The 17,733-nt window shown below is 49.3% G+C and overlaps 1 protein-coding gene across 1 annotated transcript in view; it reads left to right on the forward strand.

Annotated features, from left to right (window-relative positions):
* Positions 1 to 7,600: 7,600 nt before the first annotated feature.
* Positions 7,601 to 17,733, forward strand: part of LOC137425104 (glutamate receptor-interacting protein 1) — a 97,620-nt gene continuing 87,487 nt past the window's right edge. Inside the window, exons 1-3 of the mRNA XM_078775297.1 lie at positions 7,601 to 7,619; positions 10,941 to 11,033; positions 15,141 to 15,276. Coding sequence (XP_078631423.1) covers positions 7,601 to 7,619; positions 10,941 to 11,033; positions 15,141 to 15,276 — 248 coding nt within the window. The remainder of the gene's footprint in view (positions 7,620 to 10,940; positions 11,034 to 15,140; positions 15,277 to 17,733) is intronic.

Consider the following 17,733-nt stretch of genomic DNA (forward strand, 5'->3'; position numbering starts at 1 on the left):
CCCCCCTCCCCCTCCCCCCCTCCCCCATCCCTCCTCCCCTTCTCTCCCCTCCCCCCCCTCCCCCCTCTCCCCCCCTCCCCACCCCCCCTCCCACCCCCCCTCCCATCCCTCACCACCTCCCCCCTCTTCTCCTCCCCTCTCCCCCCTCCCCCCTCCACTCTTCTCCCCTCCACCCTGTTCCCCTCCCCTCCCCCCCCCCATTCCCCCTCCCCCCCCGTTCCCCTCCCCTCCCCTCCCCCCATTCCCCTCCCCTCCCCCGCCCGGCAATGCCGTGTACTTCTGCTAGAAGAGAAGTACCTGCTTTGTACCTCCTCTCTCCTCTCCCTCTCTCATTCCCTTCTTTCATTCTCCTCTCTCCTTCCCCGTGCCCACATAACAGTCAACACATTCTAAACGGCTGTGGGAATACATTTTGCCAATTTTCGCAACTTCAGCTGAAACTGAGATTTGAACCACCCAGTGACTGTGATGGTGAATTCGAGTCGAGATAAAGCCGTGAGGGAGACTCGATGAACTTTGTTACAGACCTTTGAAAATTAATTTAGTTCTATAAATGGTAACTTTCATCGAATTTTCTTGCCGTTTTTTTTTCAACCGAGTCTAAAACCATGTTAGCGACTGTGAAAAATGAAATGCGATATCGAATTAGAGTGGAAATAAAACTGTGAGAGAGAGCAAGACACCATGGGCCGAACAAAAGAGGCCTCAAAGCTCTGCGATTAAACAGAATGGTGGATATATGTTTTTGAAGCCTCTTCCAGAATGGGTGGAGCTACTCCCTCAACGGAGGAGGCCACACCCCCGGACAAATTCACACATAGACAGAATCACCTATGGAGTATATATATATATATATATATATTGTTACGGATCTGGGGGACGGCACTCCCGTTAGCAAGGGGGGGTTAATCCCCTTGTCGTGTTAAGCTGGCTGTCCGACCGGTCCTGGGGGTATGACGTTACTCCCGGTCAGCGCTGAATAGGGTAGTAGGCCAATTCTTCCTATGACCTAAGTACCAGCGCCTTCCGGTAAGCGAGGAAATACTCCCGCCCGGGCCGCAGCGTGATAGATGGATTGCGCCGAGCGAAGCGAGCTGCGACGTGGGCCGTTAACAAAGGACTAAACCAGATTATAAGCGGTTCTGCCAAAATCGCGCCACAGGTACTCAATCGGGAGATCACTAAAGCGATCGGACGATAATGAAACCAAGAATAAGAAGGAACAGGTATTTATTAATTAACTATACAAAACCAAAGAAAGAGAAGGATCAAAAGCAATCTGAAGAAGAAGAAGACACAGCGCAAATCCTTAAACAGTCTTACTTAAACCCACAGGACTTAAACCCACACCTACCTGGTACCCACACCTACCTGGTACCTACCTGGCGACCTACCTGGACATACAGACAGATTCACACGAATAGGGAATTGCAGGCAGGAATGGCTGGAGGAGATGGTTCAGGTGGGACAATAGGGCTGGAAGGTTTGGCAGGGTACAGCAAGCAGGTCCGCTCCAGCTCCACGCTCCGGGCTGGAATTGCGCAGCCGGCGTCTCCACGTATTCAGCTTTACACGGCAGGGGCTTCCTGCAGCAGCTCCGCGCAGCTCGTCTCTCCTGCCTTCTCACCGACTCTCGTGCTCCCTCACTCCTCTCTTCATCTGCTGCCTCTCCTCACTCATCTCCATAAGCAGTCCCTCGCAGTCCCTTTTATTGGCCTTGGCCGTATCAAGCCGCCGGCCCTGCTGACACGCCTACCGGTGGGCTCACCTCGGCGATGGTTGGTTGGTAAGGGCTCTCTGACTCCACCTTTGATGACGAGGTGGGGCCACGCCCGTGATCCGGCGGCTCCTCCCCCCTTCTTCTCCGATCTTGGCCTCGTGTGCAATGGAGATTTGGGGCGTGGTGCCAACGAAAACAGCCCAATGCCACGGCGACGAACGCCGCCGAAAACAGCCCAATGCAACGGCGACAAACGCCGCCTTACTGGCACTTTGAAGAGACGATTGGGGCACTGAAAGGGGCCTATCTTATTTGATTGATGCAACGTAGTCAACTATTGGAAACACAGCCTTACCTGGAACACATAATAATGACATAACTATAGAGAGGTCCTAAAGCGAGGAAACAAATGCACCAAATGTCAGGTGCAGGAAACAAATGTCAGGAGAGGTCTCCTGACAAATCTCACACTCTTACGATGTCTCTCCGAAAAGACCGACTGGACAACCCTCCCATCTACTTTCTGAATAATCCTCTCCAAGAAGTTCTGTCGCTCAAGCTTTTGGGTCTCACTATCTGCCATGATCTTTCCTGGGAAAACCACATTTCCAAGCTGGCCTCCAAAGCCAGTCACCGACTGGGCATCCTCCGTCGTGTGAAGTCCTTCCTTGGCACACCTGAGCTCCTCACCACATACAAGGCTTTCATCCGCAGCTCAATGGAATACTGCTCTCCCCTCTGGGCTGGTGCTCCTGCCTCACACCTAGCTCGTCTTCACGCTGTTGAAACCAAAGCGTTCAGAATCATTGGAATCTCCCGCGATGACACTATCTCCGAGGGCCTTTCACTTACTCACCGCAGGCAAGTTGGTGGTCTTTCCGTCTTCTACCGACTCCTCTCCGGCCCTGCTCCCCCAGCTCTCTCTGGGCTCTGTCCCCCATATATTCATACAGGTCGCACAAGATCTGCCTGCAACCCTCTTATGGTTAAACTGCCAAAATCAAGACTCTCTGCTCACCTTCAGTCCTTCATTCCTCTTTTCTCCCGCCTCTGGAACAAACTCCCTCACTCTCTTCAATCCCACTCCTCCCTCCAGGTCTTTAAAATGGCTGTTCACCACAATCTCTTATCTTCCCCAATCCAAAACCTTGATCTTTTCTACCCCCGCTAATTTCACCCCAAATCCACTTTTTTGAGGTGCCGACTTCTTTCCTGGAAGTCCTTGGTGTCCTTGCGTTTTATACCTAACCTGCCTCCCCCCAGGCCCTCTCCCTCCCACACATCTCCCGATGTCCCTGCTCTCAAATGTAGGTGTTTGTGTGCTTCCTCCCCTTCTCTCCCCATCTTGTCGACCGCTCCCCTTTTTATATACTTTGTTTGCTTGTTTGTTTGATTTGTTTGTTTGATAAATGTTAGCTCTTTCACGAGCCTCGACTCTGTATACAAAAAAGAAAAAAAAAGAAAAAGTGTCCTACGTGTTGTACATGGACTAACTAAGGTGCAATCTTTAATTAACAGCCAATTAAGGGGACATGTACACAGGGGTCATTTATAAGGGAATTTACTTCTAAATTTACATGTGAAGGTTCTAAAAACCGTATATATATATTGTTGCGGTTTTAGAACCCTCACTTTGTAAATAATTCTTGTAAATATTCCATTCTTAAAAGGTTAAAGGTCGCACCCTTAATTAGTCCATATGCAACACGTAGGCCACCATAGGAACTTTAGTTATTTCATTAGTATGTGTTTTAGATAAGGCCGTGTTCCCAATAGTTGAATCTGCATTGCATTAATCAAATAATATAGGCCCCATTCACTCATTTTCCAATCGCTCTCTCCAAACGGCGCCATTATGCGCCCCTACAGACGGTGCCTTGTCCCTCCCAATTCTATTACGCGCCTTTTGTTAGCAGCGTTCGCTGCCTCGCTGAGCTTCCGCCCATGCAATGCCATTAACCATGCGGTCGGCCCGAGGAAAAAGGGGGCGGAACAACAAGAGCAAGGCGTGGCCCTGTCAACTCGCTGTCAAGGGCGGAGCCGGTAAGCCCTTACCAGCCAACCAGGGCTGAGGTGAGCTCACTGGCGGGCGTGGTTTCCAAGCGCACGCATTGATCTTGAAGCGCGTTATATAAGCGCCAGCGCAAGCCTTTTCACGGAGTCAACTCGGGTTGGAGACGGCGCTTGGTGGGGTCTGGCTGAGACGGACTGCTTGTGGGAGGTCTGCTGGGAGCATCGGCTGCTGAGAGACGAAGCCGCGTAAGGCCCCTGTACGAACTTGCGAGAGAGAGAGAGAGCGTTGTTCGATAAACGTATTACGTACGCAGCATCCCAGACCCTCGCTATATGTAAGGTCTGCTCGCCCCCGGCGACACGTGAAGCTGCCTGCTGTTCTTCGCCCGCGGAACCGGAGCCTGGACGGAGTCGACCTACCTGGACATCTACCTTGACCTTCCCCCCTTCCAGCTACCATCCCGTGTGAGTGTGTATGTTTGTCCGGGGTTGTAAGTTAAGACTGTATAGGTAAGCCTGCCCTGTGTCCTGCTTCTTCTTCTTCTTCTTCTTCTTGTATATTCTTTCCTTTCCTCTTCTTTTTGCTTGTAAATAAATTCACCTTATTTCTTGGTTTTTCCATAATCCGATCGCCTCCCTCCTTTATTTCCATTGAGTACCTGTGGCACGATTTCGGAACCGCTAGAATCGGGTTTAGTTCTTGTTAACGGCCTGAGTCATGGCTCGCTTCGCTCGGCATGTCCATTACCGCCGCGGCTCGGGCGGGGCTCATTTCCTCACTTCCTGGAAGGCACTGGTAATTAGGTAATAGGCACAATTTGGCCTACCACCATATTCAGCGCTGACCGGAAGTGACGTCATAGCTCCAGGACTTGGGACGGCCAGCTTAAAGGACAAGGGGATTAACCCCCCCTTGATAAGGGGAGAGCCGACCCCCGAATCCGCAACAATTGGTGTCAGGAGTGGGATTTGAAGCCCGAACCAAATTTTAATATATCTGAAAAATTTGGTCAAAATTTCGAGCGGCCAAAATTTAGTATTAAAAACCAAATTAAAATCGTGCCATGGATGATCAAGGCGATCGGATGCCGGTGGGGGAAATAGAAGAGGAGTTAGAGTCGACTCAGGACCCCAGGGAAGAAGTGGGAGAGATGGAGGAGGACATTAATGAGGATGCAGCAGTAGGGGTTGCAGGCGCGCAAAATGGCGGCGCCTCGCACATGGCCGCGGCAGCCGAGCCCGCGGCACCAGTAGACTGGGGCCTATTTGTGACCCATATGATGGCCTTTATGGTCAAAACAGAGGATAGCTTCAAGGGAATGGAAAATAGAATGGGGGAGCAATTGGGAATCCAAATTGGGGGGTTAGAAGCAATTGGGAAATTGGGGAGCAATTGGGAAGCCAAACTGGGGGGGTTAGAAGACAAAATTGAAGGGTTTGGAAACGAAATGGGTGATCGAATAAAAGAAATGGGGAGGAACATAGACCGCATGTCGAGCGGGAGAGGCACACGGGTACGCGACGAGGTAACGCGGCTTGAGAAGCGCGGGGAAAGCGAGCCTGAGCAGAGCAAAGTCACGTGGACCGGGGTAGAGATCGCGACCCGGGGTATGGGGAAGCCGGCGACCGCAGAATTAGAAAATTCTATTTTATTAGCGCCAGCGGTCGTCGAGGAAAAATAAATTAAAGATTTCATAATAGTGGAAATTGGAGAGACGGCGGACTTAGAACAGCACTCGTGGAAGGAAGGAATGGAAATTGTGCAAAATCCATGTTCACATCGTGATGCCGTGCTTAACCAAATGGAAAGTTTGCAGGTGGTGGAGCGAAGAGGAGGAAGCGCCAAGGTGAGAAGGGCAGTATATGGTGCTAAAAGATTTTGCGGAAAAGTGTTTGGCGCGAAAGGATTTTTCGCGCGCTTGGGATCCAGACGGCACCCGGGCGTTCGTGGAATGTCCTTTGTGCGCTGCATGAAAGTGAATGGCGTGCGTGTGAGAGAAAAGTGTGCGCCGGAGCGAGAGTGCGATACCGAGTGCGAGAGCGAGTGCACATCGGAGTGCATGTGGAGAGAGAGAGAGAGAGAGAGAGAGAGAGAGAGAGAGAGAGAGAGAGAGAGAGAGAGAGAGAGAGAGAGAGAGAGAGAAAGAGAAAGAGAAAGAGAAAGAGAAAGAGAAAGAGAAAGAGAAAAAGAAAGAAATGTGTGCAGAGTGCGCCACGGAGTGTGAGTTGGTTGTGGAGCGTGTGTGGGAGAGCACACCAGAGCGCGTGATTGGGTGTGTGATAGGGGATTGCACACCCGTGGGTAGGTGTGCGCTGAGTGGGTATGTGCAAGAGTGCACACCCACGAGTGGTACGGAGTACGTACCGGGAGAGTGTGCGCAGGAAGGTGCGCGAGAGAGGTGTGTAACAGAGTGTGTGATGATGGAGTGTGCGAGTAGAAGGGATGCGCAAGAAGGCGCGTGAGAAGAATGCATGGAATGCATGGAATGCATGGAATGCATGGAGTGTATGGAGACGCCTGGATGTATGAGTAAAGAAAGGAACGCATGGTGTGAGCATGCGAGGGGAGCATCGACGTTAACCGGGACAGCGTTCAGGCCGACGTATAGCCGATGTGACCTCTCGGGGCATGGTGCTCTTTGTGTGCTGCGGGGGCCGGCCGGGATCATTGCCGCGTCGCTCCTGCACGGAGCGCCGTGCACGATTCGGGCCGGGCTCCGCCCTGCACGGTCGGTGCCGCGTTTTGCCAGGCAAGGCGACCGGCCCGGTTCGAGGGGAGTTAGGAGGGTTCGGAGCAAAGGCGGCGGCGCTCCGGCCGGGGAATGCTGGGCCATCGTGCTTGGGAGCGCAAGGCGTTGCGCCGAGATGGTGCCTGGAGTCTTGGCCCGACGAAACCTCCTCCCCTGAATCCGAATGCCGGACGGACCCAACCAACAGGAGGCAGACCACCCGTATGCATTGCCGGCTTTTCGAAGCCGAGCAGTGAAAATGCATTTCCCGCACGAGGGGCTCATAGTTTATTGGACGAGTAGTGATAGTGATGGCGAATGGTATACGGTGTAGAGGGATGGTAGTTTTACCATCCCTCACATCGTATATTTGGGCAGAGGAGCTATAGATTATGGGGTGGCAGTACAAACTAGCCCGGGAGGGTTAGGATAATGTATAGGGTACTAGAAATCACCATAGGTGACTTGAGATTTAAGTAGCGACAATTGTACCTGGAGTGGGGTCGTAGTCAGATTAGGTGGATGATAATGACGTGGGATGTGCATAGTTTAATGGGATGACTGGGAAGCACGAGTCTTAGAAGGGCAATAGTTAGTCAGATGATGCTGTATGTATGAGCTTGAATTGGGTATGAGCTTGTGTATTGAGCAGAGTATTGAGGATGTGTGTGATTGTGCATTGAGTGATTGACTTGCAAGGTGTGCAAGTGAAGTACAGTTGTATGGAGAATGGTTGGATGGAATAGATGGTCTGGCGTAAATGGAGTATGGAATGAATGGTGTGGAGTGAGGAGTGTGGAATACGTGGAGTGGAGTGTATGGTGCGAAGGAGTGGATGGGGGAAGGATGGACCCCATTCACGAGTACCCGGGGAGGGTAGTTTAAGAGTAGGTAGGGGGAGTAGGTAAATTGTGGTTGGATATTGACATCTGTGGTGCGGGTAGTTGCACAGAAGTGTTTTGTTGGGTGCATGAGTGTATGGAATGGCTGGGCGTGTGGCCTGTTAGTACGAATGGTTAGTTGAGCACTCCGCCACTGGTAGTCTGTCGGCCAGGTGAGGCCGCAGGTAGGCTCTGGGAGCCAGGTAGAGTTCAATGGGGCCCGAGGATCCGGAGAAGGACCCGGGTAGCCTGATGCCATGGAGGGCAGTAGTGGGGGTAAGTGCCAGGGGGGGTCTTCCCCAGGTTAGGGTGAGGAGCAGGTAAGCCTGGGTGGTGACGTTCAGTGGCGGAGGTGTGCAGGTGAGCGGACCTGCTGGTGAGCCACACGACCCAGCCCTGAAATTGTGCGAGGGCACAGAATTGAAAACTCGGGGGAGTGAGACCCCAAAATTGGAGTGCACCACAGACTGGTCAATGGGAGTTTGGTTTTTAGAACCACATAGAGTAAAGATGGCCAATGGTTTGGCAGGGCAAGACCCCGGGTAGTGTAAAGTGTTAATGTCATTTAGAAGTGTAGCTAGGATGAAAGTCTCTTCACACCATCCGCATCCACTCACCAAGGTGATAGACTCCACACCATGGGTTGCAGATATTTGGAGAATGTAAGACGCATCTCGACGTGGGTGAGACATTGTTTAATATTCCATCTCTTCCTCCTTAGGAGGGATTGGGGACGAATTTGGAATTAGAGGGAGATATGGGAAGGACAAGACAATAGCGACGGATTTGTAATTTGTAAAGTGTGTAAATACAGGTAAGGGCAAGGGTAGGGTAGGTGACATGGGGGGTGAAGTACGCTAGGGACGAGCTTTCTCAGCTCGCTCTCCCGCGCCCTTCATGTCTGCATTACTTTGTATTGATGTGTACCCTTGCGCCCCTGCCCGCTGATCTGCTTGTCCTTCCTTCCCCACTCACGGACCCTTGTTATTTTGTGCCCGAGGGAAAGTGTGCAGGTGCTGCAGTTGTGTGCCCGCACCCTTGCTGCCTGCCTGCCTGCACTGGCACACCACTTATGGACCACACGTTCTGTGGCCTGGCACCACATATGGACCATATGTTCTGTGGCCTGGCATTTGGCTGGTGCGGACCATTGCTGCCAGCAGCATCTTGTTTGCGGACCACGGTTTTAAGTGGCACCTATGCCCAGCGGTGGACCACCTGAGTTGGCCCTGCTGGCCATAAATAAAAGACGGACACGGTTGGTGCAATCCTTTTTATTAAATAGACAGCAAGCAAGAAGACAGCCAGAAGCATCGGCCCAGCAGACAAGCAAGGACAAGGCATCATTTATTATTGTTTGAAATGTGTTTTGTGCATTTTCATTCTTTGGTGCATTTTCATGCTTTTTTTTTTTTTTTTTTTTTTTTTTTGTATACAAGATCGAGGCTCGTGAAGAGCGAACATTAATCACACAGAAAGACAAACCGACACATAAAACATATAACATCGGGAGCGGTAGACAAGATGGGGAGAGAGGGGGAAGGACACAAACACAACATTTGAGAGCAGGGACCGAGAGACATGGAGACATCGAGAGATCTGAGAGAGGGCGAGGGCTTTGGGGGGGGGGGGGCATGGGAAGGGGGCGGTGGGAGAGGTATAAAACATATGGACACTGCCAGGACTTCCAGGAAAGAAGTTGGAATTTCAAACAAGGTGGATCTGGGGTGAATTAGCGGGGGTAGAAAAGATCAAGGTTTTGGATGGGGGAAGATAAGAGATGGTGGTGAACAGCTGTTTTAAAGACCTGGAGGGAGGAGTGGGATTGAAGGGAGTGAGGGAGTTTGTTCCAGAGGCGGGAGAAAAGAGGAATGAAAGAGTGAAGGTGAGCAAAGAGCCGAGATTTCGGCAGTTTAACCATCAGAGGGTTGCTGGCAGATCTTGTGCGACCTGTAGGAATATTTGGGGGACAGAGCACAGAGAGAGCTGGGGGTGCAAGGCTGGAGAGGAGTCGGTAGAAGACAGAAAGACCACCTACCTGCCTGCGGTGAGTGAGTGAAAGGCCCTCAGAGATAGCTTCATCGCGGGAGATTCCAATAATTCTGAAAGCTTTGGTTTCAACAGCGTGAAGCCGAGCTAGGTGTGAGGCAGGAGCACCGGCCCATAGGGGAGAACAGTATTCCATTGAGCTGCGGATGAAAGCCTTGTATGTGGTGAGGAGCTCAGGTGTGCCGAGGAAGGACTTCGCACGACGGAGGATGCCCAGTCGGCGACTGGCTTTGGAGGCCAGCTTGGAAATGTGGTTTTCCCAAGAAAGATCATGGCAGATAGTGAGACCCAAAATCTTGAGCGACAGAACTTTTTGGAGAGGATTGTTGAGAAAGTAGATGGGAGGGTTGTCCAGTCGATCTTTTCGGAGAGACATAGTAAGAGTGTGAGATTTGTCAGGATTGAAAGACATGTTCCACTTGTTTGACCAGTCTGTGATTTTGTCCAGGTCTTCAGAGAGTGAGGAGGCAGCAGACTGCCGATCTGAGGGAAGAGGAATGGAGCGGCAGAGAGTGGAGTCATCAGCAAAGAGATAGAGAGGATTTTCGAGAGAGTCAGAGAGATCATTGATGAAGACCAGAAAAAGCACGGGGCCCAGAACACTGCCTTGGGGAACTCCAGCCTGAACAGGAAGAGGAGATGAGAGAAACCCATTCAGGGCCACACGTTGACGACGACTAGAGAGGAAGTCCGCCAGCCATGCGTGGAGATTTCCATGGATACCAAAGGAGGAGAGTTTGGTGAGCAGAGCGGGGTGCCAGACCGTGTCGAAGGCACGTGATATGTCGAGGGAGACAGCTCTAATGCTTGGTGCTTTTCCTGCATTTTTTGTATTTCGGTGCTTGGATGGTGCTTTTGGTGCATTTTGTTTATTGGTGCATGTGGGTATGGTGTATCGGTGCAGTGCATTGCAGTGATTTTCCTCTTTTCAAAATGTTCTGCTTCTCTTCCCGCAAAAGACAGGTCCTGGGTTGCAGTGTAAATAATTAGTAGTGTTTTTTGTGAATAATGCTCCTCACCGGCTTTATGTGTAGTTTCAAAATAATTCCGCAATTTGGTTAGTCTGTGGGCATGAGTCAGTTAGATAGGATGCAACGCAGCAGGCGGGACATATTTAGTGTTAAAACTGTCGCACTCAGGGTGAGATTAAAAGTAGAGGGTAAGCACACCTAAGTGTCACACTAAGTTCAAAGTTGGCCCTTTTGTTTCGGCCCGGGACGGGCCTGGAGGAAAGGAGGGTGCAGTGTTGCGGTTTTAGAACCCTCACTTTGTAAATAATTCTTGTAAATATTCCATTATTAAAAGGTTAAAGGTCGCACCCTTAATTAGTCCATATGCAACACGTAGGCCACCATAGGGACTTTAGTTATTTCATTAGTATGTGTTTTAGATAAGGCCGTGTTCCCAATAGTTGCATCTGCGTTGCATTAATCAAATAAGATAGGCCCCATTCGCTCATTTTCCAATCGCTCTCTCCAAACGGCGCCATTATGCGCCCCTACAGACGGTGCCTTGTCCCTCCCAATTCTATTACGCGCCTTTTGTTAGCAGCGTTCGCTGCCTCGCTGAACTTCCGCCCAAGCAATGCCATTAACCATGCGGTCGACCTGAGGAAAAAGGGGGCGGAACAACAAGAGCAAGGTGTGGCCCTGTTAACTCGCCGTCAAGGGCGGAGCCGGTAAGCCCTTATCAGCCAACCAGGGCTGAGGTGAGCTCGCTGGCGGGCGTGGTTTCCAAGCGCGTGCATTAATCTTGAAGCACGTTATATAAGCGCCAGCACGAGCCTTTTCATGGAGTCGACTCGGGTTGGAGACGGTGCTTGGTGGGGTCTGGCTGAGACGGACTGCTTGTGGGAGGTCTGCTGGGAGCATCGGCTGCTGAGAGACGAAGCCGCGCAAAGCCCCTGTACGAACTTGCGAGAGAGAGAGCGTTGCTCAATAAATGTATTACGTACGCAGCATCCCAGACCCTCGCTTTATGTAAGGTCTGCTCGCATCTGGCGACACGCGAAGCTGCCTGCCATTCTTCGCTCACGGAACCGGAGCCTGGACGGAGTCGACCTACCTGGACATCTACCTGGACCTTCCCCCCTACCAGCTACCATCCCGTGTGAGTGTGTATGTTTGTCCGGGGTTGTAAGTTAAGATTGTATAGGTAAGCCTGCTCTGTGTCCTGCTTCTTCTTCTTCTTCTTGTATATTCTTTCCTTTCCTCTTCTTTTTGCTTGCAAATAAATTCACCTTGTTATTTCTTGGTTTTTCTCTAATCCGATCGCCTCAGTCCTTTCTTTCCATTGAGTACCTGTGGCTCGATTTGGGAACCGCTAGAATCGGGTTTAGTTTTTGTTAACGGCCTGAGTCGTGGCTCGCTTCGCTTGGCGTGTCCATTACCGCCGCAGCTCGGGCGGGGCTCATATCGTCGCTTCCCGGAAGGCGCTGGTAATTAGGTAATAGGAACAATTTGGCCTACCACCCTATTCAGCGCTGACCGGAAGTGACGTCATAGCTCCAGGACTCGGGACGGCCAGCTTAAAGGACAAGGGGATTAACCCCCCTTGATAAGGGGAGAGCCGACCCACGAATCCGCAACAATATATATATATTGTTGTGGTTTTTAGAACCCTCCACTTAGTAAATTTTTGTAAATGTTCCCTTAGAAATAATCCCCTGTAAATACTCCCATTTTTGGTGTAAAGGTCAAAGGTCGCACCCTAGTTAGGTCATATGGCAACATGTAGGACACCATAGATTCTTCTTTAGTTATTTCATTAGTATGTGTTTCAGGTAAGGATCTGTTTCCAATAGTTGAATCTGCGTTGTATTAATTAAATAACCTAGGCCCCTTCAATTATCCCCAATCTCTCTCTCTCTCCAAAGTGCCAGTAGCCGTATTGCCGTCGTCGCTGCCTTTTGGTTTGTTCCTGCAAGCCGCCATTACGCACGCGGTCAAGTTGGAGAAGAAGGGAGGAGCGGCCAGGAACATAGGCGTGTCCCCATCAACGCATCATGAGGGGAGGTACCAATGAACCCTCGTGACCAATCCGGGCCGAGGCGTGTTCACCGGTAGGCGGAGCGAAGCGGAGGCGGCTTGATACGCGAGGCTTGTGATAAAAGCGGGAGCGCAAAGCCCTTTCACGCAGATGCGGGGGAGATCGGCAGATGCGGGGGAGAGAGCAGATACGGCAGAGCAGATGCGGCAGAGCAGATGCGGGGGGATGAGCGAATGATCGGCAGACACCAAAAGAACTGCGCGAGAGAAGCCCTTTGACAAGAGAACAGCGCAGAGGCGGCAAATATAAGAACATTGCGCGGAGGATCGTTTGGGACAATCGTTTTCGATACGAACTGCCTTGGTTTTGAGAGCGTTCTGCACGCTATACGTACGCGCATTCCAGCCCCTCGCATATGTAAGGTCCGGTCACGTGTCAAGCTGCCTGCCGTTCTTCGCCCGCGGACCCGGAGCCTGGACCACCCCATCGCCTGGAACCATCTGCCTGGACCTTCCTCCCCACCACCACCCCATTCGTGTAAGTGTGTTTGTATTGTCATGGGCGTGTTATATAAGAGTGTATAAGGTTGCCCTATGTCCTTTTATTTCCTCTTCTTGTATATTCCCTTCTTTCGTTTCCTCTTTTAGATAGTGAATAAACCATATTTGTTCTTCCTTCACCCTTCTTATTCTTTGATTCCTCTCATCCGGTCGCTTTAGTCTTTTCCCCATTGAATATTGGTGGCACGATATAGGAACCGCTCAGAATCGGGTTAGTCTTTTTGCTAACGGCTCGAGCCTCGGATTGCTAAACCGCTCGGCAATCTTCCATCTTGTCCGTGGCTTGAGCAGAAGTATCGGCCTGCTTTGCGGAGAGGTTGGCGAAGGTATCTGGGACTCCATTGACCAGTCACCCTGGTCAACCTCAACCCCGCAAAGGAGCGCGATATCTTCTTGGACTCGGACGGCCAGTGTAATAGACGAGGGGATTAAACCCTCCTCGGTAAGGGGAGCACCGTATTCTGAGATCCGCAACAATATATATATTCCTCCTGGCATATATATATATTCCTATATATAGATATATATATAGATATATATATATATATATATATATATATATATATATATATATATATATATATATATATATATATATATATATATATATATATATATATATATATATATATATATATATATATTGTTACTGATCGCGGATTAAGATGTTAGTTACCGAGCGGTTTGGTATTGCCACGACCGTTACAGGATCCCTGACTCACCCGATTCCAGGACTTTGGCCGGATCGCACCACAGCTAGTCAATAGGGAAAAGACAAAGGCGACACGGATGTGAAGAAGAAAAAGAAGACAAAAAGGTTGGAAATGCTACTGAATTTATTTACTATTTACACACATAAGCAAAAAGGAGCAATCAAGTTTATTTACAACACATAAGACGCAGGTGACACAGGGAAAATACTAGCTTACCTACAGACTTAATTAAATACCCAGGACAGAACAAACAAAACAAACTCACGTATACAAGAAGGGTGGAAAGGCAGGAGGTGGATGACTGGAGGGAGAGGGAGGTCCAAGGGGGTCCCGCAGCACAACCGGCGCGTTTAGCAGCCGCCGTTCAGGCCAGGCCCCACGCTGCTGTTTTGGCTGCTGTGTACGTCGCGTGCTTTGCCAGGCCTTGTCCGACTCATCTGGTCCAAACCCTCAACTCTTTCTTGGTTCTCTCACTCCTCACCACCGACTCCTCACCGCAACCAACTGACCACCGACTCACTGACTGACTCTTCACGACTCTCTCTTGACCACCAACTCCTCTGGCAACCGACTCGGACCAACTCAGAGTGCATCTCAGACCAACTCACTACTCACTTCCGTTTGCGCCTTTTATAGCGCCTCCGGCGATTACGCCGCCGGCGTTTTGGACACGCCCATCGGGGTGCTCACCTCGGCCCTGGTTGGTCGCGCGACCCTCGGGCTCCGCCCTGGATGACGACGGGCGGGCACGCCCCTCCTCCCCTCTGACGAGGTGGAGACACGCCTTTCTTCTCCGACTCAAGCACATGGTCAATGGCGGTTATTGGAGGGGAGGTGATTGGGAATCGAGGGCTCAGCCATGACGAGAGGGGATGTAATATGGAAATGGAGGTTTTGGGGATGGGAAGGAAAGGGAGATTTTGGGGATGGGAAGGAAAGGGAGATTTTGGGGATGGGAAGGAAAGGGGATCTATTCTCTTTCACTGGTGCAATGGAGTATTTCAATTAATGGAAGACACAGCCTTACACTAATACACATAATAAGGATATAACTGTCAAAGAAGATATATCGTGTCCTGCATGTATGTTTTATGGACTAACTACGGGAACGCCCTTTGACCTTTATACAACCACAAACGGAGGGAGGAGGGGTGATATTTTACAACAACCTTTTACAACAACATTTTACCACAACAATAAAAAAAAAAAACATTCTCATATCCACAACTATATATATATATATATATATATATATATATATATATATATATATATATATATATATATATATATATATATATATATATATATATATATTATATATATATATTATATATATATATTATATATATATATATATATATATATATATATATATATATATATATATATATATATATATATATATATATATATCTTCCTTCACTCTTGCAGAGAAAGTGATAGAACTTGTCATCCTGATGCCACAATCTCTTGCACCTCCACAGAGGAAGTCAAAGGCAGGACCACCTTAGAGCTTATCAAGAAGGACGGCTCTTCGCTTGGCCTGACGATTTCTGGAGGAGCCGATAAGGATGAGCCACCCAGGGTGTCCGATTTGCGGCTCGGAGGAATTGCCATCAGGTGAGATACTATGTTGTACAGTTTTGGCAATACCCATCAATTATTTCAATTGCCCAGATATGCCCCTCTAATGTAATATTTTTTGCTTGTGCTATGAGTTGTTGTTTTATCCAATATTTACATGCCCAGATAATTGAACAGTTAAATGTTTTGTAAAAATAATGACCATGACTTGCGCTTGATTAAATTCGTTTTATTTTTGTATGTCTTTGCTTTACAGTTCCTTGTGCTCCATAAGCTGGTGTGTGTGTGTGTGTGTGTGTGTGTGTGTGTGTGTGTGTGTGTGTGTGTGTGTGTATGTGTATGTATGTATATGTATATACAGTCACGTGAAAAAGTAAGTACACCCCGAACATTTATCACTACTTCAAATACCTAAAATTAGAATCAGGTGCACCAGCTCAGGTGCAAATGATTGGAACACCGTTAGAGAGGATCTTGGAGGAACCTGTCTTATTTAAACCTCAGACATTTAGTTTGGTTTGCTCTTTGTTGAAGTGTGCGGCGTCACCATGTCTAGATCAAAAGAGCTCTCTGAGGCCTTTAGAAAGAAGGTTATAGATGCCTACGAGTCTGGGAAGGGAATTAAAAAGATCTCCAAACAATTTGAAATCAATCATTCGACTGTCCGAAGATCATCTACAAGTGGAGAAGATTCCAAACAACTGCCAACTTGTTCAGGCCAGGCCGCCCCAGCAAGTTCACCCCGAGAGCAGACCACAAGATGCTGAAAGAAGTCTCTAAGAATACCAGAATGTCATCACGGGACCTACAGGTAGCTCTTGCCACTGTTGATGTCAAAGTGCACGAGTCTACCATGAGAAAGAGGCTGCACAAATTTGATCTACATGGAAGGTGTGCCAGGAGGAAACTTTTGCTGTCCAGAAAGAACATCAGGGCAAGACTAAAGTTTGCCAATGAACACCGAGGCAAAGACAAGCATTTCTGGAACAATGTGCTCTGGACAGATGAGTCAAAGGTAGAGCTATTTGGCCACAGTACCAGAAGACATGTTTGGCAAAAACCAAAGACAGCATTTGACCACAAGAACCTGATACCAACTGTAAAGCATGGTGGTGGAAATATTATGGTTTGGGGCAGCTTTGCTGCATCAGGGTCTGGGCAGCTCACCATCATATAATCCACTATGAATTCTTCATTGTACCAGAGGGTGCTTGAGGATAATGTGAAGCCATCTGGCGGAGTGTTGAAGCTCAACCGAAGGTGGACCTTGCAACATGACAATGACCCTAAACATACCAGTAAATCCACCAAGGAATGGCTGAAAATAAAGAAATGGAGGGTTCGGGAATGGCCAAGTCAAAGACAAACACAACAACATGCATTTTAAGGCCATTTTCCCTGCTAGAGCGGGGGTTAGCCTTGCGGTCCCCATGACAATCTTCTCCATCTTGCCCTATTTTCTGCATCTCTCCTTGTTAACCCCCTTGCCCGCATTTCTTTTTCCATCATCTTTAGCCAAGTCTTTCTCGGTCTTCCCCGTCCCTCTACTTCCCTCAACTTCCTTCTACATTCATTTCCATCACTCTTCTCAACCAGTCACTTTCATCCTTCCTCAACACATGACCAAACCATCTCAACCTGTTCCTCTTCACAGCATCAATCACAGGCTTTATTCCCATCATCTTTCGCAAATCATCATTTGTCTTCCTCTCTCTCAACGATACTCCGCACATCCATCGAACCATTCGCATTTCCACCCTTTCCAACCTTCGTTGCTGCTCTACGTTCATTACCCATGTCTCGCTCCCATAAATCATAACACTTCTCACACATGCAGCATACACCTTTCCCTTCAGCTTCAACGACACTCCCCTCCTCATCAGCATGCCACTCAGTTCCCGAAACTTTTTCCATGCACATCTCACTCCAGCAACCGTTGCCGAGTCTGATCCACCTTCTCCATTCAGCATGTCTCCGAGGTAGCAAAATGTTTTCACACCTTCCAGCTTCACGCCGTCTCCAAGATCCAACTCAACATTTCATCCATCTGCAGCTTCCTCAGTGCATACCTTCATTTGAATGTCGGTGCCACACTGGTTAATGACCCTCTCAGACCACTACATTTTTGATGAACCCACTCAGCGCACTTTGTACATTGAATGGAGTTCACTCCGACACCCTTCCTGTACACAGCACAGGGCCACTTCCCAGTTCTTTCCACCTCACCACATGCTTTACCACTTGTCATCACCTTCGTCGTCCGATATTCACCTTCAGACCTTTTGTCTCCATACATTCCTTCCACTTGTTCATCTTTTCCTTCAGTCCATCCATACTTTCCGCAATCAACACCAGATCATCTGCATACCACAACTCCCACGGTAAACCCTCCCTTTACGTTATGAGCCAGCACCTCCATCACAGCTACAAATAGTGGTGGACTTAGTACCGACCCCTGATGCATTCCCACCTTCACCTCAAAATCACCACTGT

This window comes from Myxine glutinosa, chromosome 4, assembly GCF_964187855.1.
Source record: "Myxine glutinosa chromosome 4, kmMyxGlut1.1, whole genome shotgun sequence".
NCBI classification, from domain to species: domain Eukaryota; kingdom Metazoa; phylum Chordata; class Myxini; order Myxiniformes; family Myxinidae; genus Myxine; species Myxine glutinosa.